General features: G+C 43.7%; 1 protein-coding gene across 3 annotated transcripts in view; it reads left to right on the top strand.

Moving 5' to 3' along the window:
• ME3 (malic enzyme 3) overlaps nucleotides 1-17,101 on the top strand; it is a 186,347-nt gene that overhangs the window by 144,733 nt on the left and 24,513 nt on the right. For all 3 annotated transcript variants that reach the window (XM_027039987.2, XM_027039985.2, XM_027039988.2), the window contains one exon: nucleotides 16,375-16,484. In XM_027039987.2, the coding sequence (XP_026895788.1) occupies nucleotides 16,375-16,484 (110 nt within the window). The remainder of the gene's footprint in view (nucleotides 1-16,374; nucleotides 16,485-17,101) is intronic.

Here is a 17,101-nt window from a genome sequence, read left to right as displayed (position 1 = left end):
GACACTCCCACTAGCCATGCTGTGTGGAATTCCTTGAGGGGAAAACAGCTCCCCAATGAAAATAAATTCATGCTTCACAATAATCCACATGGAAACAGTCCACACTGTGGGAAAATCATATATACAGCTAATAGAAGACTTAGAACCCCAGAAAAATGAATTATCCTCAGAAAGATTATAAAGCAGCTTTACTTAAATGTATTAAGGAGATAATTTTCACAAGAATGATGTAATGAGGAAAGTACCCAACACTTGGGGAAAAAAAAGAAAAAACGCAAGCAAATTTGAAAAGGAACCAAAACAAAACAAAAGCCTCCTGCAAATGAAAAACAGAGTCCTGGAAATCCAGCAGAGTATGCTAGTATTAGGGCAGGACACCTTCAGAAATCCCAAGCCCTCAAAAAGTACTACCTGTGGGGGTGAATGGGTGACTCGTTAAGTTAAGTCAGTTAAGCGTCCAACTTCAGGTCACGATCTCGTGGTTTGTGACTTCGAGCCCCACAGCGGGTTCTGTGCTGATAGCACAGAGGTTGGAGCTTGCTTCAGACTGTACCGCTCTCTCTCTCTCTCTCTCTCTCTCTGTCTCTCTCTCTCTGTCTCTCTCTCTGCCTGCCCCCCTGCTCATGCTCTCTCTCACTCTGAAAAATAATATATACACATTAAAAAAAAAGTACTACCTGGGGGTATTTCAGGCACTCTCCATTCCTATACCTGATTATCCAGAAAGGAAATGGGACACCAATGTGTTTTATCAGGAAAGATTTTTTCTGAGCCACTACTCATGAAACGAGCATTTCGCAAAGAAAAGAAAGGATGGATAAGCCCAGAGCCCCCAAGTCCAAGCCTCATCTCTCCATGCCAGAGGGGATATAGCAATTCCAAACAATCCATAGCACAGTACATTACTAATTCTCATTTTCTCTTTCTCTGTATTGTGTTCATTCACACACAGTTTTTTCTTATTCTATCAGATTTATTTTATTAGGCTTAACCAGATTGCTTTTTCATAAGTTAGATAACTGGTAAAAATTCTGAAAAACAAATGATTTCATCAAGTTTTTTCTAAAAAGAAAAAACTATCTGGATGCTTCTACAGCAAGCTGTGAACAGTGACTACAGTTAAGGGATGCAGTTGCCAGGGGTGTTTTCTTTCCAAGGCATCCATTTCTGTAACATTTGGTTGTGGACAGGCATCTGTTTTGTGATTAGAAAAAATAATGAATTGTTTTATAATGAGTTAAGCAGCTGATTGTTGCCCAGAAATAGTTCCTTATGTTAAAAAAAAAAAAAAAGTCCACTAAAGAAAGAAAGAAGCAAGCAACAATCTCACTCTTCTCCCTTTGGTGAATTCAATGCTAGGCTAACCTAGGCTCTTCTAGACAACAAAGCAACTCACTTACATTAAGTCATTTACTACAATAGTCCTATTAAGTAGATAACAATTATGGTCCTGTCCCACTAAAATAGAAGTTCCAAGGGAGGGATCTTTGACTCTTCTGTTCACTGCTACCTCTCAAGCACCCAGAACAATGCTGACTATGCTGTGGATTTTCAATAAACATGTGCTGAATGCACAGTTTACATATGAGGAAACCGAGGCACAGAAAGGTTAGGGAGCTTGTCCAAGATCACACATCCGGTAAATGGTGGAGCCAAGCTGTGAACTGAAGTGGTCTAACTCCAGAACCCACCCTCTAACTTGGATACTTTCTATTTCTGTTATTTTACATGAAAGACCGTTCAACATAATCCAGACACCTTCTTGATATGGTCGTCAGGGAAGATAAATGGGAGGAAGGTCTTTTGGAAACTATCCTACTTAGCATACTCATGTCTTTTCTCTCCGGCTTGTTCTAGGGCATGGTTAATGACCCACCCATCCTCACCAGAAGGGGGGCTCTGGAGGAACCAGCCATCAACTCTCATTTTCAAAACTCCATAGCTACCAGCAGTGAGGGAAGCACCTTCTTTGTTTTTTATTTTTTATTGAGATATAATTGACCTATAGTGTCCATTTAGGGTAAACAACCTGTTGATTGTATGTGTGTGTATGTGTGTGTGTGTGTGCGTGTGTGTATTGCAGTATGCACCATAGGGTTAGCTATCACATCACTTAATTATCATTTCTTTTTTGTGATGGGAAAATTCTCCAGCATCTGGGTCAGTTATCTGGCACTTCTTGATTCTTCCTTCTTTAATGGTGGTCCTGTTGCCCCATCACTCACCAGAGCTGGGCGCCCCCTCCAGGGTTTTTCGTAAAGTACAAGTCTACCTCATGCACTCAGCCCCCAAGGGAAAAGCTGAGGCTCTTTGGCTCTAAGCTTCTCCCGGTGGTTTTAAAATGATACAAACAAAGGAAAAGCATGTGACATCTGGACTACAAAGAAAGTTTCAAGATTTCATCTTAATTTTAAGAGATTGTAAAAAGCATAATTGTTCGCTCCCAGCCCTGATAATAATGTTTCAAGGGAGTGTTCCCTTTCTGAGTCGTTCTCAGCAGAGACAGTCAGTACTCAGTATTTTCACATATACTGAATTTTAGGATGCCTTCTGCGGTTAAATCTATGTCTTCCCTCATTTTCCCATTTCCCTCCCTAGGACTGTAATCCCACAGTCTTAGAACCCCAGAACAAGAAACAACCTGTTCACTTGATCCAAGTCTGGCACTTCATAAGTGGGGAAACTGAGACCCAGGAAGAAAATTATTTCCCTATGGTCATATAATGATAAAAGCAGTGGGAAATTAAGGGGAACCTCTCCAGTTGTTTCCTCTCCTTCACTTAATTCATGAAATTTCTTCCACATTTCCTTTCTTCAGCCTTTATCATTTCCTTCTCTGTGCCCCAGAGTGTGGCCAGTACAAAGTGCACACCCATCCCAAAGAAGTCAGTTCTTCCTAAGATTGTAACATGGACACATAAAATAATCAGAAAAATAGTCCAAGGCAGCACCTGTTTATTTATTCATGTATTTATCTGTACATTCATTCAGAGGAAACATTTATTGAACATAGTGGTAAGTCAGAAATATCCTTTGCTCTGAAAGAGTTTATAATCAACTAGGGAAAAAAGAAAGATGCTCAAATAATTACTATTGAGTTGTATAGATTTAATGTGTGCCTATTTAATGGTCCTGCCTGCAGTGTCCTTCAAGGCTGGTAGGGGGAATACAGTGGTCAGAGCACTTGGGACGTTTGGTTGGATTTAAAAGTTATGGCCTTCTTCCCAGAAAAGAGCTAGCAACTCACTTTTACAGAGCACCTACTCCGTGCTGGGGTGCTTTACATTTAATTGTCACAGCAACCTTTAGGGATAGAGAAACTGAGGCTCAGAGAGGTCAAGTAACTTGTCCAAAATCGCCGGGCTAGAAATTAACAAGAGTTTGGGCTCACCTCAAACCTATATGACTCCAAAACCTGAGGTCATTTACTACTGACCCTCTGCTGCCTGCTCTTCCCGCCTGGCTGGGAATGTCCTCCACTAGTGGCCTTATTTGTGTTAACTCGACCCTCGAGTTCAAGGGAATGGCCTGAACTAAGGTGACACAGAGATACCTTGCTGTGGTCTCAGAGGAGCGCGTGGCTCCAAGGGGAGCTGATGTCATACCGATGTGTACAGTGGGGCACTCGTGTGGAGGGACTGTTCTCTGGCATTCAGTCATTCCTGCTTCCGTGTGTTCATGACACTTACTGAGCCAGGCAAGCACAGGGCACTGGGCACACAGCAGCATGTTTGTTGGGTCTTCTAACACGGGTATCTGAAGCTGACTTGTCCAGAGCTGGAAGCAGCAAAGGGGGTCAGCGCTCCTTCTTCAGCTTTTGTGTCAAACAATGGCAAATAAGACTATTCCCCTGTCCTCAAGGACACTGCTTCATGCTGCTTTGATCTCGTCTGTCCCCTAACCTAGCTTAGTCTTTCCTGGAGGGGGAACCTCCCCAGCTGTGCCTCACTTCCATCCAGAAAGCCCACAAACACAGACTGGGATTTCCAGTCTTACTGTCTTCCACCCCCAACTAACTGTCATAATTAGGGTAGAATTTAGCCAGGTCTATGAGAGGCAGTTGAGACTCTTAGAAGGTTGGAGCTGTGACTGCAGGGCAGACTGTATGGTACAGGTAATGGAGTAGGTACACCTGCAGAGAGAGATCGGAATGAGCCACACTAATCAGAGAAGCTTCATGGAACATCAGCAGCTTTACGACAACTAAAATGTACAGCCTGTGGGCAGACCAGAGCTGGTGGAAATGCTGACACCCCTGAGCCGGCCAGCAATTTGGTTGCTGGGAAAAGTGCACAGGCTTTCTGAGCAGAAGGTTAAGGAGTGAGATGCTGTGCCCTAGAAGAGAAATCCAGTACTGACCTCTGACCTTTAAGAGGTCAAGAGGTCAGCAGATCAGCCACCATCCTCTTTCCACACTGGGATTTCTGGCGCCATTTTTGTGCTTGCCCAGGAACTCAGACAAACTGGGAAATTGAGGAGGAAATCCAAATTGTTCCTGAAGTGTTTTCTGTCTGGCCAGGGGTGGCCATCAGAGCAGTGACTGAGGAATTGCCACATTATTCTGGTACTTTTGCTTAGAAAATCACTGCTTCCTGTGACTGTCTTGTTACTTGATGGGAATTTTCCCCATTAGGCCAGAATGCCAGCTATAGGAGCCCGCCAGTCTGGCTGCCAGAGCCCAGCACACCGGGGGGATCTCCCGGTGCCAGACCTAGGAAGGGAAGGACCTTAGAGGTCCGCCCGCACCTCCTGGCTGGAGTTCCTTCCACAACTTCCGTGCCAAGTGGCATTTCAGTGACTACAGAATCCCTTCCAGTGACCCAGCGCTTGAAATCTCTACCTTATATATCACTAGAATTTGTGTCTTGCTGACTTCCACCTGTTGGCTCTACTTTTTCCTCCAAGGCCACATAAAATAAGTCTACTATATTATTCCTTGTCCACAGAACAGGCCTTCAAGTCTTTGAAGAAAATCATTATGCCTCATTCCCCTTGGCTTTCTCTTTTCCAGGCTCAGTATTCCCACCTTCTCCAATCCATGGTTTCCAGTTTCCTCACCTACAGGATACTTTCCCCATCATGCTTGTGAATCCCTTCCCAACTCCTGCCCCAGCAGAGTGAGTTATTCCCTCAAGCGTATCTGTGGTGGGGCTGTGGTGTGAGGGCTTTGTGTCCACCCTTCCACTGGCTGCGAGGTCCTGGAGGGAGGGACCATGTCTTCTCCAGGCTCTAACTGGACTCTGGCTCCTACCTCCCCCATTTCCCTGGGACCTCCCCCATCACTCCTCTCTCACCTCTCCTCCACGCCATCTCCCTTACTTCATAGGGACAGCCCCATCTCAAAAATGAATCCGTCTTGGGGCACCTGGGTGGCTCAGTTGGTAAGTGTCCAACTCTTAATTTCAGCTCAGGTCATGATCTCATGGTTTACGGGATCAAGCCCTGTGTCCAGCTCTGTACTGACAGCACAGAGCCTGCTTGGGATTCTCTCTCCCTCTGTCTCTGCCTCTCCCCTGCTCTCTCTTTCTCTCTCTCTCACACCTCCCCCCCCAAATAAATAAACATTTTTAAAAAATGAATCCTTCAGTCCCTCATCCCCCAAAGGCTGTCATCCTTTCCCTACTTCATAGCCAACCTTCTTGAAATTCATAATCACTGACATTTCCTCCCCATTTACCTTTCAGCCCTCTGCAGTCTGATCCCCCTCCACCACTCTCGTACAGGTAGTCTGGAAAAGGTCATGAATGACCATCTAAACGCCAGCTCCCACAGACACTTCGAGATCCCCTTCTCACTTGACATCCTGGCGACATCTGACACTCCTGACCACGGCCTGTCACGTGGCTCCTGTGGCAGCTGCTGTGCTATCTCCCCCGACTACCTCCCTTCCTCCCCAAGCCCCACCCAGGCTCCAGCTCTGTTTATTTTCGTGCAGCCCCCGGAAGGCCCCCTCCTCTCATTCTACATGCATGTGCCTGAGACACCTTTCTTCCTCCCCTGCCCCACCGCAGTCTGCCGGTGAACCTCTGCTCCTCCTTCGGGCCACACCTGCGAAGCCCTCACTGCCTTTCCCTCCAGCAGACCTGCCTGCTCCCTTGGAGGCCTCCCACATACCTAGCATGTACCTTTACTATTACCCTCACCACAGTGTGCTGCAACTGCTTTATCTTTTTGCGTCCCCATCAGACTGTGAGATCCTTGCGTTTGCCTCTATAATCTGGTAACGTACGGTGGTCCCTTGTTCACCGTGGGCACTTAGACATGTTTGCTAAATTGAATTCTTATGTCATACCTAGGATGGTTCCTGACACAAAGAGAATACCCTGCTGGATACATTTCTTTAGTAATTGAAGCTGAAATGTCAATAAATAGTTGCGATGCAATGTGGTACATAGGCTGTGATAAAGATCTACCCCGAGTGTCATGGAAGTCCAGAGAGGAAGAGAATTAGCTACCCTGAGAATAGGGAAAGCAACATGACAAGAAAGCCTTCCCAGAAGAGGTGACATTTAAGCTGGGCCTTACAGTTTGAGTACGAGTTGGCCTGGGTGAAAGGGGGCCTGCTAGGCCCTTGAGCAAAAACACAGAGCTGTGCAAGGACCCACAATAATTGAAAGACAGCAGGCTGTGTCTAGGGTATGGGAAGACATGGGCAGGGTTCAGGCATTAAGGTTGGGGCCAAAGTGAATACCAGCCAAGGAGTTTGGACATAATCCCAAGGGCGGTGGGAGCCCCATATGGATTTTCAAAAACTAAGTGTTCTGCACAAATTTGTGCTTAGAAAGATAGGGAGGATAGATTGGGGGAAGGGGAATAAACGTGGAGGGGGTGAGATTAGTTATTATAGGATCCATGCCAGAAGAGACAATTGCAGTAATCCCAGGGAGAGATGACCTTGCTCTGAATTCACCCAGCCCTACCTGGTACAGAGTTCTTTGTGTGGAGACTTGTGTCTGTCAGCATGTTCTCTGCCACACATAGGTGGGGAGGGTGGGACACAGGGTAAGGTCTCTAGTCAGATAAGTGTAAAAAATGCTGGGTTAAACAGGTGTCTCAATGCAGGATTTTTCAGAGCCTTCAACATACACTGCATTATACTATATGTAACATTCAGAGTTTCTCAAACATATTTAGCCACAGAAACTTTCTGAGAACCTCTCAAGAGACTAGAGTTTAATGGAATATATAAATTTTTTAAAAAGACCAAGAGCTTTCATAATTCTGTTAGCTGTAGTTCCTGGAAGGAAAAAATAAAGACATAGCTTTCCACTAGGTGACAGCTAATGTGCTTACTGAGCACTCTGCTGTGAGAATGTTGTATGTGTGGGTTTGTTGGGCGAGCAGAGAGGGTTCCCCTGGAAATACGTATGTTGCTTTTGGTCATTTGGTTTGAAGACAGGCTGAGCAAATTCACCTGCTCCTCTCAGGTCCCTTGTGTTTATTCAGGCCTGAAAGAGGTTGGACCCAGGTATTTGAAAGAATGACAGGTCCTGACCTCCGGAACAGAGAAACCAGGTCTACAGAGCCAGGAATGTTCTCCTCTCACCACGTCCCTCACACAACATTCCATCAGCTTGCTGGGGGGATGGACAGAGCATCCACCTCAGAATCTCCTTATCCTGGGGTGGCTGCATCCCAGATGGCAAGTACCTGGTTCTGTCAGTCTTGGCCTGGGTCTCGTCCACTGTCATACAAAGCTCACTAGGGTTCCCAGAGACAGGTTGCCATTTTCAGGCTTCCACTTGCCTGAGCACTGGGGGTGGAATTGAACAGCCATCCATCATCCTTGGGACTTTAAGTGAACCCTGGCCTTGGAATGCCTTCCCTGGCAGCTCCAAGGCCATTTCCCAGCTGAGTCCCTAAGGTGGAAAAGTCTGGGCAGCTCCGTGTGTGGCTTGGGGAGGTGCCTCTTTCTCCATTGCAGGAATTCTCCCCTGGAGAGGCATCAGATATTCCTCAGCCCCTGCCAGGGCTTCAGGGTGAAGAGTTCAAAAGTGCAGAAGGGGACAGACCAGCAGGAGCCTCCCCGGTGAGGGGCAGCTTCCAGCAGGAAGAAAGTTCAGCAAGAGGCTGCCAGCACTAAAATCAGAAAGCTGCCCAGCCCCCTGAATAGTGTGCCTGAATAGGTACTCTTCTTAGGGTTCCTCTGTTCCAGCCACACTACCTGGAGGGTACCTGCCTCAGCCCTGTTCATTTAGCTGGTTCGTTTAGCTGTGTCTCGGCTCAAAACAGACTCTGAAAGACTCACTCTTCAGCTTCTCCTGACACATGTTGCTCTTCCTGAGAATGGTCAAACCTCCCTACTCTAGACTTCTAGAAAAATCTGAGTGAAGCTCATAGTGTTTCTACCCCAACTGTCCATTAAGTAGCTCATGCTACAGCTCCACCACTCAGAGCAGGAAACTGAGACCCAGAGAGAGAGAGACTCACCCAAGATGCAGAGCTTCTGTCAGAGACAGAGAGAGAACACGGTTTTCCTGTTACCCAGTTGAGTGTTATCTTACCACACGGCCCCGTCTTTCTCAAGAGAGAAAGAAATCCAACATTATTATCTATTTAGTTGTATCTTTTACAAAATCACACTGCTGTTAAGGTTGAGTTAAAGGCATCATATTGCTATGAAGATAAGTTCTAGAGTCAGATAGAGCTGGATTCAGATTCCAGCTCCACCAGTTTGCACCTGCAGTAGAGTTTATAACCCCTGGGCAAATAACTTCACATCTGTAGCTCAGGATTCCTTCTCTGAAACAGCACCTACTTCATTAAGTCATACGAAAATTAATTGAGATAATGTATGGTAAATAGCTCAGCGTGATGCCCAGAGGGGAATAAGCACTCAATAAACTTTAGCTCTTTGTGTTACTGTTGTTAGTAGTAGCGCATTTTAAGTAATATGTAAGGCAATTACAATTAACGTTTAAATTGGTGTTTTGGTCCATTACCTGTATTTGAACGTATATGGATGAAATGAGAACAAATTTTTTTCACCTAGACCATTTAAATTTTCACTTTGAAATTTTGTGTTTATCTTAAGGGCTTTTAATTAGATTAACAAGTTAGCAGGCCAACTAAATCTCTACCAACTCTTTCATATATCCACCCCTTCCTAAACATTTATTGAACAACTCAAGTATCACCTTTTCATAGGTGCTCAGTGATGCTTTGGTATGGGTGAATGGACAGATGGATGGATGGATGGATGGATGATGTTGAGAACAACTAAAGTAGCCACCTTTGGTTCACACCAGCCAGTGGTTGGGTTTTATGAAAAGCCATGAGGGACTGAGAGACTGGAAGAAAATGGTTAAGGGCCCAAAGGTCTCAATGGAGACAAAGAACAGGTGTAAGGTGCAGTAGGAATGAGGAAGGCGAAGGACAGGCTGTCAGAAACCAATATAGACAGTATGACATTCTGGAGTAGGAGTGGTTCCTGGTGAAGAAAGGTCCAAGGAGTAGCCATGTGGATGGGTATCTGAGGTGGACAGGAGTTCTGGAGGTCCTTAAATCCAAGGAGGTGTGGGAACTAAGTCTAGGTTATCAGATGGACAATTCACATAGCACACTGCACATTTTGTGCAATTCTAAGTTAGGATTAAAGTGACCTGAATTAATGAAATTTTACTCTATTTCATCAAATTGCTCACTGGGGATGTTCCCTTATGTAAAACTGAATGTAGGAGGGGGCCAAGATGGTGTAGTAAGAGGACTCTAAGCTCACCTCATCCTGTGGATACAACTAGAAAACACTCGTGTCAGTGCAAATAACCCAGAAAAGGACCTGAAGACTAGAAGAACAAACTCCGCAACTAAAGGTAGAGAAGAGGCCACATCGAAGATAGTAGGAAGGGTGGTGGACACCCAGTGGGGATCTAAATGGACCAAGGCCACCCATGGACAGAGGGAGCTTTGAAGAGGGAGAGAAATAGACTACCACACCAAGGAGCTAGCACAGGGACAACAAATCCCCAAAACATTTGGCTTTGAAAGTGAGAGGGGCCAAATTTCATGAGTTCTTACAGATAGCAAGACTTAAAACTTGGAGTTTTAAAAATCAGAAGGCTCAGCTCTCCAAGAGCCCAAAGGGCAATAGGAAGCTGAGTCCCTGCACTTAAAAAGCTCTACAAACAGCCCCCATAGAAGCAGCAGTCTGAAAACGCCTGGGGTAAACATGAGGGAATTTTTTTTTTTACACATCTCAGAGCAGGTCTTGGAGGGGCAGGTCTCCCAGAGGGACTTCCCAGGAACAAAGGAGCTAACCAGCTCCATCTCCCTTCCCCACCCCTTAGCATAAACATATAACCACCTATGGGAACCAGCACAGTGGCAACATTCACTACCTAACTTGTGTATGCCAAGCCCTGCTCCCCCTCACTTTGGCAGATCTACCCTTCCCAGTCACCCTTGCCTCAGGCCAGGCACTGCAGTCCCCCTCCCCCAGAATACCTGCACAAATCTTGCCAACACCATTTCTCTGGACTTGGGCTTTTGCAGGGCCTCTGTCCCTATGGTGATGGCTGTAGACTCTGTGGAAGCCCAAGGCTCACATTGTTAAAACTGCACACCACACCCTGAAGCCCTGGTCCCAGCAGTGGCCCCACCTTATTAAAACTGCATGCCCCACCTGGGCCAGGGACCAAACTCTGCCTACAATAGTCAGAGCCTCTGCAGATGACTGGACTGATGGAAAAAAGGCAGCCAGGACTCAACAGCAGGGCACACACAACACACACAGGAGACAACCCTGAAGCACCAGGTTCTGATGAACAGAGGACACTGCACTGCATGGCACTAAAGGACCTCTTCTTCATAAGGCTATTGCTTTCACAGAGCAGAAGATGTAGCTGACTTTTTCTAATACACGGGAAACAGGAATATGGCCCAAATAAAAGAACAGGACAAAACCACAGCAAGACACCCAGGCAAAATAGATAAGATGCCTGATAGAGAATTTAAAGCAATGATTATAAAGATACTCACTGGACTTGAGAAAAGAGTGGAGGACCTCATGAAACCCTTAACAAAGAAAAAGGAAACATAAAAAAGAACCAGAGATGAAGAGCACAATAGGTGAAATTAAAAATACACCAGAAGGAATAAAATGGCAGGCTACAGGAAGCAAAGGAACATATTAGTAACCTGGAGGACAGAGTAAGGGAAAGTAATCAAAACGAGAAAATGAGAGAAAAAAATTATGCAAAATGAGAATAGACTTAGGTAACTCAGAAACTCCTTTAAGCATGATAGCATTTACATTATAGGGATTCCAGAAGAAGAAAAGAGAGAAAGTGAAGATGGGGGGAAGGGGGCTGGCTGGCTCAGTTGGAAGAGCATGCAACTCTTGACTTCAGGATTGAGAGTTCAAGCCCCATATTGGGTATAGAGATTACTAAAAACTAAATAAATAAAATTTAAAAAGAGAGAAAAGGGGGCAGAAAATTTACTTGAGGAAATAATAACTGAAAACTTTCCTATCTGGGTAAGGAAATCGATATCCAGATCCAGGAGGCACAAAGATTCCCCCAGCAAAATCAACCCAAGGAGGTCTACACCAAGACGCATAGTAATTAAAATGGCAAAAAGTAGCAATAAAAACAACAACAACGAAAAATTTAAAGCAGCAAGAGGAAAGACAGTTACATAAAAAGGAAACCCCATAAGGCTATCAGGAGGTTTTTAAGCAGAAATTTTCCAAGCCAGAAGGGAGTGGCATGATATATTGAAAGTGTGGAAAGGGAAAAATCTGCAGCCAAGAATATTCTATCCAGCAAGGCTATCATTCAGAATAGAAGGAGAGGTAAAGAGTTTCCAAGACAAGCAAAAGCTAAAGGAGTTCATGACCACTAAACCAGCCCTTCAAAAAATGTTAAAGGGGACTCTTTGCATGGAAAGGAAAGACAGTAAGTAAGAGTTAAAAAAAAAAAAAAGCACAAAAGCAGTAAAAATAAGTATATCTCTAAAAATCAGTCAAGAGACGCACAAAATAAAAGAGTATGATACCATATATCAGAAATGTGGTGGGGAAAGGAGTAAAGAATAGGCTCAAACTTAAGCTACCATCAACTTAAAATAGACTGCTATATATAGAAGATGTTATGTATAAACCTAGTGGTAACCATGAATTAAAATCAGTAATAGATATGCAAAGAGGTGAAAGACCTGTACTCTGAAAACTATAAAATTGATGAAAGAAATTGAAGACAACACAAAGAAATGGAAAGACATTCTATGCTCATGCCCTGGAAGAACAAATATTATTGAAATAGCTACACTACCCAAAACATCTACAGATTTAATAAAATCCCTAACAAAATACCAATAGCATATTCATTTTTCAAAGAGTTAGAAAAAACAATCCTAAAATTTGTATGGAACCACAAAAGATCCCAAATAGCCAAAGACATCTTGAAAAAGAAAAAACTGGAGGTATCACCATTCTAGACTTTAAGTTACATTATAAAACTGTAGTAATCAAAGCAGTATGGTACTGGCAAACCATAGGCACATAGATCAACAGAATAGAAAGACCAGAAATAAACCCATATTTAAATGTTCAGTTAATCTTCAATAAAGGAAGCAAGAATAAGCAAAGAGAAAAAGACAGTCTCTTTAGCAAATGGTGTTGGAAAAACTGGAAGGCAACATGCAAAAGAATGAAATTGGACCACTTTCTTATACCTATACACAAATAAACTCAAAATGCATTAGGGACCTAAATGTGAGACCTGAAACCATAAAAATCCTAGAAGAGAATATAAGCAGTAATTTCTTTGACATCAGCCGAAACAACCTCTTTCTAGATATGTGTCCTGAGGCAAGGGAAAGAAAAGCAAAAAATGAACTATTGGGACTATATCAAAATAAAAGTCTCTGCATAGCAAAAGAAATAACCAACAAAACTAAAAGACAACCTACAGAATAGGAGAAGATACTTGTAAATGACATGTCTGATAAAGGGTTAGCATGCTAAGTGTGTAAAGAACTTATACAACTCAACACCCAAAAACCTAAAGAATCCAAGTAAAAAAAATGGGCAAAAGGCATGAGCAGACATTTCTCCAAAGAAGACATACATATGGCCAACAGATAATGAAAAGATGCTCAACATTACTGATCATCAGGGAAATGCAAACCAAAATAACATTGAGATATTGTGTCACATCTATCAGAATTGTTTAGATCAAAAATTCAAGAAACAACAAGTATTGACAAGAATGTGGAGAAAAAGGAACCCTCGTAGGCTGTTGGTGGGAATGCAAACTGGTGCGGCCACTGTGGAAGACAGTTTGGAGGGTCCTCAAAAAACTAAAAATAGAACTAGCCTATTATCTTATAATCACACTAGTGTGTATTTACACAAAGAATACAAGAAAACACTAATTCAAAGGGATATATGCACCCCTGTATTTATTGCAGTGTTATTTACAATAGCCCAAACCATGGAAGCAGCCCAAGTGTCCATCGATAGATGAATGAGTAAAAATGTAGTATATATATACAATACAGTATTACTCAGCCATAAAAAAGAAATCTTGCCATTTGCAACAACATGGATGGATCTAGAGAATATAATGCTAAGTGAAATAAGCCAGCTAGAGAAAGACAAATACCAAATGATTTCACTCCTGTGGAATTTAAGAAATGAAGCAAACAAACAAAGGGGGGAGAAAAAAGACAAACCAAGAAACAGACTTAACTATAGAGAACAAACTGATGGTTATCAGAGGGAGGTGGGGGGGGATTAAGAGTACACGTTTCGTGATGAGCACTGGGTAATGTATAGAATTGGTGAATCACTATATTGTACACCTGCAACTCATATAACACTGTATGTTAACTACACTGGAATTAAAAAATAAGTAAAAAATAAAAAGTAAAAAAAAATTACTCATAAAAAACTGAATTTAATATGAAAGAGTAGTAGTGCATTGAACAAAGGTATTTATAATTCTGCCTTATTTTTATCTCAGATTGGTATTGCTTAAAGGTCAAGTGTGTGTGTGTGTGTGTGTGTGTGTGTGTGTGTGTAAGAGAGACAGAAAGAAAAAGAACGTGCATCGCATTGCTTTGTTATCTGACCTTTTCAGCATTTTAGCTCCAGGCCAGTCGTGGAGCAACACTGGGAGTCTTGTGAGGATTATATATAGCAAAATGTCACCAGCAACCAAAGACATTCTGTCCCCCTCCCAATCCAAATACTTGAAATTCACACCCTGGAAAAAAATTCACAGTAAATTTTGGGTCAGCAAGAATAGCACTGTATTTGTGCATAGGACGTTTTATTTTTCAGTTGTATTCACTGTAAAAGGAGAACGGGGCTGGATGGTGGGTTGGGAGATACAGAGAGCCCCCTTCCCCACCCCAAACAGCACTTGCTCTGTGAATGAATAGGAATTGTGGCCAAAATGACATGTGTGCTTAGCAATTTACAATTTCAGAATAACCCCAGCTTTTCATCCTCACAACAGCCCACTGAAGTTGGCCAGGCAGATATTACTGTGTCCATTGACAGATGAAAAACTGAGGCAGAATAAAGGAGTGAAGGGATAGATGTTAGACCATTCAGAGCCAGGTGAGGCCCACAAGCCTGCTGACCCATGCCCGGCACTCTTAGTACTGGACTATGGCAAGTCACAGCCTCTCCATTTCTGCCGCTATGACATGAACCCACCTCCAAGTCCCCGCACCAACAGCTTTAACTTGCTAAGGTTCTGGAAGGACCATGACAGGAGCAAATATTTACCTGCTGCTGGATTTCTACCATATAGGGTAAGCCAGGCACAAAATTATGAAGTTGAAATAGAAGTTTCTGGGCTATTTCAGGACTACTCACCCATCATAGACAACAGCCTCATTGGAAAGATGCCCCGGGTAGCACAGGAAGCCCACCAGGTATGCGCCCCACCCACATTTTCTAGCAGGGTCATAAATCTTTCTTTCCACAGTTGGTCCCACACTGGTCCTAAGCCTGTAGTTCACACCAGGTTGGGAGTGACAGACCCCTTCTCTCCATCTCATGCTTCAACACTCCTGGCTGGTCAGTCAAGGCACTTTTTCTCAATGAACATGAACTTAATTAAATATTCGACACAAACGGACCCATGAGATGAAATTTTTTTGTCTGTGCATTAGGTAATTTTTAATAATTTGTGTCATGCTTGTTTCCAAGAAAAGACACAATAGATCAAAACTATCAAAATGACGATCAAAAGCAAGAATGGAGTAAGGGGAAGGGTGTGTGCAGAAAGGCTGACCTGATGCTGCCTTCAGCCCAGGAGCAGAAAACTGAACTCTCAGCTTTCTCACAATGTCAACAGGAAAAATGGGTTACAGATACAGCCATTTTGTAGGAAAGACAAACTTTCCCTGACCTTGAAATCTAGGAGTGAAATCTAGGAGTCAGTTGTAGCATAGTTTTTAAAAAGGCACATCAGGCAGCTTAATGGGCATTGTCTTCACCCACCCAGGCATTGTTTCTCAGAGTTCTCTAGACTGTGAGAATCCAAACAATCTGGGGTGCTTGATAAAGATGCAGATTCCTGTTCAGCATGGTGACCACAGTTCATGGTTCCTACTGAGTCATACACTTGAAGTTTGCTAAGAGAGTTTTCTTAGATGTCCACACCACACACACACACAACATGGTGTTGCTGTGAGGTGATGCATGTGTTAATTAGCTTGGTTGTGGTAATCATTTCATAATGTATATCACAGTATCCCACTGTACATCTAAAATATGTGATTTTTGTCAATTATGCCACAAGAAAGCCAGAGGGAAAAATATATATACATTCATGAGCCCTGCCCCAAACTCACTAAGTGACAATCTCTGGAGGATGGGCCTGGTGGTCTGTATTTTGAACAAGCTCACTAACTGATGTTCTATACCTGCACATTGGTTAGTGGAGGAACTCCAGGTATCAAGACTCACCCAGAGAGATGTTTGAAGGCTGCAGAGGCTCTCCAGGCCCCCCAGGAGTTGGAAAGTCGAGGTTTCTTCATGCACTTGGGCAGGTAGTGAGCTTTCTGCTAGAATTTCAGATGGCCACAGGCCCCATCTCAGTCTTTCCATCACCCCTCAGGGTCTGCCATCCATAACTCATGGTAGCCACCAGCCTACATTAGAGACAAAAATATGGGCTCAGCTGACCCACCAAGCCTCGTGTTCCTACTCTCTCCCTTCCCCATCCTCATTCATAATGGGGAAAGCAGAGCCAGGGAGTCCAGGAGCCATCCAAGTGGCAAAAACCCCACTGAATGAGCCACGTCACCCCCCACCATCTGTCCTGTGCCTCCCCACTCCCAGGGCAGGTTGGGATCTGCCAGGGACTGGACTTGGGGAGACAATCATGAGTTCTTTCCTTTCCCTTCCCACAGGTTTGGAATAAATTGCCTCATCCAGTTTGAAGACTTTGCCAATGCCAATGCCTTCCGCCTGCTCAACAAATACCGCAACAAGTATTGCATGTTCAATGATGACATCCAAGGTAAGTTTCCACCCCACCTGACAAAGCCACCAAGGATTCATGCCTTCTCACAGATTTCCCCTGGATGCCCAAGTGGGGGCACCTCCTAGCTAGTTTGCTGCCAGCAGCTGTGGAAGAAAGAGCATTAATGTTGGATTCAACTCCCACTTGGCTAAATTTAGTTCTGTGACTTTGAAAAAGTCCCTTAACTTGGCTAAGCCTCAGTTTCCTCATCTATAAAATGGACGTCATTACTGCTTCAAAGGAAAGTAAGAATTATGCGATTTAATACATGAAAGAAATACTAAACAGTGCTGTCATTTTCCAGCTGGTTCAACTTGGGCTAATCATATCTCTGAGCTATATAGTCTTATCATCTAGTCAATGTGGATGATAATAACTGCCTTGGGAGATTGTTATGAAAATTTAAAGAGCTAATATATGGAAAGCACTAGCACAGAGGATTCATCGGACCAAAGCATCAATTACCCTAAAAATGTCCTTCCCCAGCCCCAATAGCTCGCTCTTGGATTTTCCAAATATTAGGTGCAGCTCTGTCAGAATCAGGACAGTCCCTTCTCTTAACTTGGCTAGAATGTGTGTTACTCAGAATGATAACTGTGGAAGGCATTGATGCC

Source organism: Acinonyx jubatus, chromosome D1 (genome assembly GCF_027475565.1).
Source record: "Acinonyx jubatus isolate Ajub_Pintada_27869175 chromosome D1, VMU_Ajub_asm_v1.0, whole genome shotgun sequence".
NCBI classification, from domain to species: Eukaryota; Metazoa; Chordata; class Mammalia; order Carnivora; family Felidae; genus Acinonyx; species Acinonyx jubatus.
The sequence above is the reverse complement of the archived record's forward strand: the minus strand, read 5'-3'. Positions and strand labels throughout refer to the sequence as shown.